Source organism: Charadrius vociferus, unplaced genomic scaffold (assembly GCF_000708025.1).
Source record: "Charadrius vociferus isolate BGI_N301 unplaced genomic scaffold, ASM70802v2 scaffold346, whole genome shotgun sequence".
NCBI classification, from domain to species: Eukaryota; Metazoa; Chordata; class Aves; order Charadriiformes; family Charadriidae; genus Charadrius; species Charadrius vociferus.
In genome coordinates this window covers 272,891-279,784 of record NW_009648899.1, presented here as the reverse complement: position 1 = coordinate 279,784, position 6,894 = coordinate 272,891, and the positions used below count along the sequence as shown (strand labels likewise).

The window sequence follows — 6,894 nt, the reverse complement described above, 5'->3', positions numbered from 1 at the left end:
AAATTCTGGCCACTTTTCTAGAGCTTCTCCATAGAGATGTATTGTGGAGAAGGATTTGAGGAGAAAAAAGGGATGTATGTTTTCGAAAGTTCTCTTCACTACTGTCAGTAACTTCCTCTGAATGTGCCTAAATTTAGGGGATTTGGGCTGGAAACCTCAGCATCTCTTAGCTAGCCTGAAGATATCGTCAAAATCAGCCCTTCGTGAGGCTTTGAAAAGTCTGCTCTTTTACCTGCTATTAAATTTCACAAGACTTTGTCCTCACTTATATTTTCCAGCAGGACGACCAGGACAGCCCTGACTCCAATGGGGTAGGTGATCTGGGGGAATGCCTGCTCCCAATATCCGGTGCGGATGGCTCTACAGACCCGGACAGTTACCTGTGTGAAATGGAGAAAACTCCTTTCAACTCAGTCCAGTCTTGGCTAAACCATGAAAGTACCAAAGGTGAGCATGGCTCTCACCACTCTCCAGGTCTGCTGAAAGTGTGGGTTGGTTCAGCTCATCTGCCTTTCTCCTGCCTCCCTCCTGCCTGGAACGGAGTTAATGTGACACAGGGTTACACTAACCAAGAATTAGCTTTCAGTTTGCCAGTCTTCAAGAATGGGGTGAGAAGCAGTTACTTCTTTTTCTACTAGATCTTATATCCTCCCTCAGACTTGCCTATGTGAAGTACTGTGAAACAGCTGATTTCCATTTGCAGTAGTGCACCCATGCATGGTCAGAAAAGAGTGGGGACAGACTCCCCTGACATGCCAGCTGGATAAACTGTGCTCACTAGGCACAGTAAAACGTTGCTGCCCCATCAGGTACACATTCAGGGAACATGTAATGCATGTCTGCTCTTGGTGGAAGTGCTGCAGTTCTACTCTTGAGCATGCTCTGGCCTCCTGTGGTCCCCAGGTTTCCCAAACCACCAGTTTATTTATCTCCCTTCATCCCTTGCCTTGCAGGATCTGGGATGAAAGTCCTCTGGCAGTGTTACCTATTTGAATCCAGGCCTTATGGCTCAGCATTTCTCTGTGAGAGCAGCAACAGGAGAGGCAAGCCAGGCTGTCGCTTTACGGCTCTGAGCTGTGTTAGATCATCCAGGTCTTGTGCAGGGTTTGGTCCTTGTGTTACCTGGAAAAGAGGTCTGAGTCCCGATTCTCCCGAAACACAGACTATGTTTAGAGAGGAGACGTTGCTTTATTCTGGCCAGGGTGCACGGTGGAATATTTCCAGAAATCATGAACACCCTATGCTGGTTTCTTTGTCATATTTATACACAGAAGTTACAAGGTAGTAGCCCACTCCTAGTTACAATGCTTGGTTCGTGATTTACATATAATTATAATATTTGCTGTGTCATTCTCTTCAATCACTGTGCCTGCGCAAGGGAAGGGTCTCCACCTGGGCAAGGGTCATCTTGACCTACGGGTGTGATTTTTAGTATTATAATGAAGGTAGTTCAGCTTCGGACACACAGAATTTTCCCTTTTCTGCTAAGTTGGCTAGACCTTTCAAAACATGGTAGATTAGTAGCGTCTTCAAGGTTCGTATGCTCGTATGCTCCAGGATGTTTCGCTTTGAAGAACGACAACAATACTCGCTTTCCTTGAGTAGGTGTTCTTTCTCATACAACTCAAGGATAGAATCCTCATTATCCATGAGAACATCTCAAAGAGTTCCTCTACTAATTAGCGCAGATCCTTGTGAAGAAACATTCCCAAGGCCGACCATCTGGCCAAGTACATAACAAAATGGTTGTATGCAAGACCCTGTATCAGAAGTTCAGCTAATGTCAATAGTTAACAGGCCTAACGAACTTTAATGCTAACAAAAATGGCTAAGATTCTAACTATAAGACATCGCTTGTGTAGAAAGTGGGACCCATAGTGTGAACACTAGACTGAGACTTCTTGGCCAGGAGTGGGTGTTACTCCATACACTGGACTTTCAGGACCCTCGGTGTAACAGCAGCAAAAGCACCAAATCAGATCGGAGGACTCTTCAACTTTTTTTTTTTTTTTCTGTTTCTGTTCTCCTCCCCATTTCTTTTGGTGCTTTGTCAGCCCCTCCCAGCCCCTTCTCTCCAGGTGCGTCTTGCCCTCTGTTACCTGTACCAGCAGAATTTTTCCACCCAGCCATCTCTGCCACCCAGGCAGGGCCTGAGAAAGTCTCATGTCCACGCAACCTTCCTAAGATCTCTCTGCAAGGCTCATGGGCATCACTGAGATCTCCGAGTGTGAACTGTTCCCTTCTTCATCAGGTGAGGACCCTTGCTTCCCTCTGCTAGGAAAGCTTGATCTTAATGTCGCATCCAAACACAAGGGACCGAAGGGGGAGGAGGGCATAGGAAGGAGAGAGGCAGCTGTGGTCATGGGCTGGGTCACCTGGATCTAACCTGTTGGAGAAGCACAGTGGACTGCAGAGTGCAGGAGGGATGGGGAGGAGAGAGTAAAGGGGTGTCGTATAGCTCTCACCCCTGCAATCATATATGGTTCTGCTTTGGATCAAAAAATAGTGTGACAGCTGCAGCTAGTCCCACATGAAGATGAAATCACATTACCTTTCAGCTTGCCCCTGGGTCCCCTGCACTGAGTGCACTGCAGAAACCTGCATGCGCGGCAGCTGCAGTGTGGCCCAGGGAGATGGCAGCTGCACAGACACCCCAGCTCTTTTTAGTGCCGTGACTGGATCATGCACCTGCTTGGTTGGAACAGGCTTCTCCCCACCTACCTCCTCCACAGCTCTCCGTGTCACATCCACACACCACGTCCCTGAGCTTGCTGTTTTCCCCTGCCCACTTAGCTCTTACATCCCAGAAAGGTGCTATTTCTTTCTGAAAAGGCAGCTATTCCTCACTAATGAAAGAGAAGAATAAAAGCATTGAGGGAAGATCAAATGTCTCTGAAAAGCAGAGGAGGCAGAGATGAAAGTCCAATAGAGATCCCTGTTATTGTTCTTGGAAGATACTCCATGAACAATTCCTGTTTGAGAGGTACAGGGACACTATTCCAGACAAACTAAAAAATAAAACTAAAATCATATGTTGTCCAGTTCTATGTGACAGACACTTGGCACAATACAAATGTGTATAAAATCACCAGGGATAAATTTAGCCTTGAGCTGAGGCCGCTGAGTTATTGCGGTGTTGAAACTTCTGGTATAAGTTTAGACATGAAGAGAAAGAGCTCTGGAGCTGGTATACCACTGGGGCAAAAGTACTGAACTGTTGTAAAGGAGAAATTGGTAGACTTGTGATTATGTGATGCAGACTGTATTGACTAGCTATGGTTCAGGAGACTGCTTCCAGTCCTACATGCATCATTCGCAGTGCTCTGTCCCAGTGCAGACCAATTTCCTAGGAACAACTGAAATGCAGATTAACTCACTGAGCCCTTATACAAGGAAATTAAGGCTGTTTCGCCTTCCTTCTGGAAGGAGACCCCACCTTTCTGCCCTAAATACCATCATTGCCACTAGTGCTGGTCAGAAGAACTGTGAGGCCTCTTTTCTCTCCCCAAACATTGCTGATTTTTTTGACGAGAGGAGGTCTATGTACAGAAGTCCCCTGATTTCTGGCCAGCTGATGGTTTTGATGTGTCCACAGCCTGTGTGGCAGGTTCACAGGGAATCCCAGAGTGGGGACCCACAGGGAACCTTGGCTCCCCTGCCTCTGGGACCACCACTGGGCAGGAAGAGCCCGGCAGCAGGGGCTGCAGAGTTCATAGACCCAGCACCCCTTCCCTTTGGTGGAGCATTTCACGTGGGAGGGGAAGATTCATCATGGAGCAGAATGAAATCAGAACTCAAGATGTTGAAACCTTTCCTTCTCCCCCAGAAGAGAATCCCCTGGACCAGCTGCATGGCTGGTGGTTTACAGCTGCCTTCCCCGGCAGAGGAGAGTGAGGGAGGAATTGGATTTTTTCCCCTTTTTCTGTAATTGTGGTTTATTTTCACACCCCAAAGTAATCAAAAAAGAAAGCAAAGTCTTTTGCCCCCTGCCCATCTCCTTCCTGAGAACTGTGTTTTCACACTCCTGCTCCCCAGGCCCCTGAGAGTGATACCTCGCTGGACAGCCGGAGCAGCAGCTCAGCAGGCAGCCTGCAGACCATGCTGGAGGACAGCCTCAACCTCAGCGACTCTCCCCAGTGCACCCTGGACCTCCCGGTGGCTCTGTGCCCTGTGCCAGCTGCTGGCAGCCAAAGACCCCTGGCAGCCCCCCTCTCCCCTGCCTTTGAGCCCACCACGACTCCATGGACCCCCCGGACGAGGAGGGGGTGGGCAGCAGCCTGCGAGGGGGCGGCAACAACAGCGAGCCCTCGGAGACCCTCAGCAGCCTCTCGCTGACCTCCCTCTTCTCGCCCCCACCACCGGGGCTGACGCTGGTGAAGAAATGCAGCAGTACCAGCAGCCCCCCCGCCAGCCCCTCGCCCCGCCGCCCCACTGCCCACCACGCCAAGCCCTTCTACACCGTTGACCCCCGGGGCTTCCTCTCAATGCCCTCCTGGGTGACGGACTTCTGCAAGGACACCCCCTCGCCCAGGGAAGGAGAGGAGCCAGATGGCCCTGGCAGACTGGGGACCGGGGACCACGGCTCCCCGCTCCCGTCCGAGCTGGAGTTGGGCGGTGGAGTCAGCAAGAGGAACAGATGAGGGTCCCTGGGGCACAGGGAGGGAGCATTCAGCCACCGGCACGGGGAGCACGTTTCACTAGCTTCTCCCCAGCAGCCTTTCCAAAGGATTTGCAAGAAAAAGAACCAGGCAAACAAAAATTTATAAATATATATATATACATATATATATATATATAAAATAAATACTCTGGTACCGTACCTCAGAGGCATGGGAGAGTGCAAGCAATACGGGAACAGTCCTGCCTGAGGGCAAGACCTGGACCATCACCGCAGAGACTATAGTGACAAGAAAAGGCCATGGGGCTGGGAGGGATGGGACCCTCCAGCCAGGTGGCAGCTGTTTAGCTATATACATATACATATATATAGAGATCGATTTATTTATTTTTTTTACCGAGAGATGAATTTCAGAAAGTGCTAAGGAGGAACAAGGAAACGGGGGCCGAAGGAGGTGCTACACCAAACAAGGAGGGTGGGGGGCAAAGGGAAGGGAAGCAATGTGAGCAGCAAGGGAAGAGCTTGCCTTGCCTGTTTCTGGGAACTTCCTTATTGTCCATGCTTCCATTTCAAACATTAAAAATTGTGGGCCAGATCTTCAGGTCAAGCGTAAATCGGCAAAATGCAATTGTGCGCTTCTGTTGGTGTAAAGCAGCAGAGCTCTGCCTTGAGGTGGATTCACGCTGATTTACAGCAGGTGGAAATCTGGCCCCAGCAGCAGGGAAAAGCAAACAACCATGGAGCACGGGAAACATTTTGAGGTGAAAAACCTTGCTTTGAAGGGAATGTGTGAACACAGTGGGCATCATCATGGGAGGAGGGGATGGAGGCTACATGGCATAGTCTTGTTGTTGTTTTGTTGGTTTTGGCTTTTCCATTTTCCAAAGAAAGAAAACTGCTAATGGAAAAAAGTTACAAGATGTGGGGAAATTTGGAGCGGGAGAGGCAGGGTAGAAGGAGAGGGGGAGGTAAAAAGGGACAGGAAATAGAACTTTTTCCCCTTTCGTTTGCAGTAATTGTGATATTTTATTTTAGAAGCCCAAAAGTGCAAAAATCATCTCTAGAGAAAGCTATCTGTTATTTTTGTATCTATAGCTATATATATTAAAAGAAGACAAAAACTAGAATTTTAAAAAAGACAAATAAAAGCAAAGGGGGCTTCAACAACACAAAATGCAGTCAGTCCCCTGGCCGAGGGCTAACCCTGCTCCAAGTCCCAGCGGGAGGACGCTACGAGAACATCCTCAGCTTGCTGGTGGCTGTGCCTCCTCTCCAGCATCACCTTCATCGCCTGATGTTTTCCTGATTTGCGTCAGTGTAGCTGGGACCAGAGTCCTGCTCAGCGCCAACCACGGACACGGAGAGCAGGGAATATTGGCGCGCGCGTGTGTGTGTGTGTGCGCGTGCATGCAAATGTAAGGATGTTTATTTTGTGTTGTGTTCAGGCTAACTGGCTCAGCAGCTGGAGAGACAGGGGCAGAGGAAGGAGAACTGCAGCTCTCCTTGCCTCTGCCATGCAGGGCAGTGTGAGTTGGGGAGGGCCACGGTGGGGAGGGCAAGGGCAGACCAACTCCTCAAACCATGACCTGCCTTAGGATTCAGGATTCAATCTGGCAGACATGATCCTCTCCCAGCGTTGTTGCAGCAAGGCCTCCGGAGGCTGCATCCTTCCTTGCCTTTCCACCATTGTCACTGCACGTGTCTCCTTCCTGGCCAGGGCCATCCTGGATCTCCTCCTGCAGGAACTCCAAGGTTTCGTACCCTTCCCAGGTTTGCAGGTGGGTAGGAAGGCCAGCCACCTGGGGTCACAAAGAATTTTGGATGTCATCTAAGGTGCGTCAGAGAAGACAGAGGGAGAAGGGCATCGGGGAGAGGATAGCAGCCCAACGGAGATGGGGAGGTTTGGAGGCTGGTGCGCTGCTCAGAGAAGTAGCGGGGCTCCCTCGGGGATTCCTGTCCCATTTTTTCCATCAGATCAAGAGGGTCCCTGCAGCCCTCCCAGAGCTCTCCCAGCTGGCATACTGAAGCGTTGTGAAGTGGGCAGTACAAAACAGATGTGCTGGTTTTATTGTGAGCTGTCTGATTTTTAAGCAGCTGCTGCATCTTACAAACTGGGGCTGTAAACAGCGAGCACATCAAATGGGACCAACAGCCAGGAAAAGGATAATTACTGTGTGGATTTGATTTATTTGCTGGAAGGAGTGTTTGCTGTGTTGCAAGCGTGCACGCTGACTACAGGGAGGTCAGGCCTGTGGGGAGAGGACAGGAGAGCTTAG

General features: G+C 49.8%; 1 protein-coding gene across 1 annotated transcript in view; it reads left to right on the top strand.

Moving 5' to 3' along the window:
- CACNA1I (calcium channel, voltage-dependent, T type, alpha 1I subunit) overlaps positions 1–4,640 on the top strand; it is a 166,232-nt gene extending 161,592 nt beyond the window's left edge. Inside the window, exons 34-37 of the mRNA XM_009887170.1 lie at positions 279–447; positions 2,055–2,251; positions 4,036–4,165; positions 4,228–4,640. Of these exons, the coding sequence (XP_009885472.1) occupies positions 279–447; positions 2,055–2,251; positions 4,036–4,165; positions 4,228–4,640 (909 nt within the window). The remainder of the gene's footprint in view (positions 1–278; positions 448–2,054; positions 2,252–4,035; positions 4,166–4,227) is intronic.
- The last annotated feature ends 2,254 nt before the right edge of the window (positions 4,641–6,894 follow it).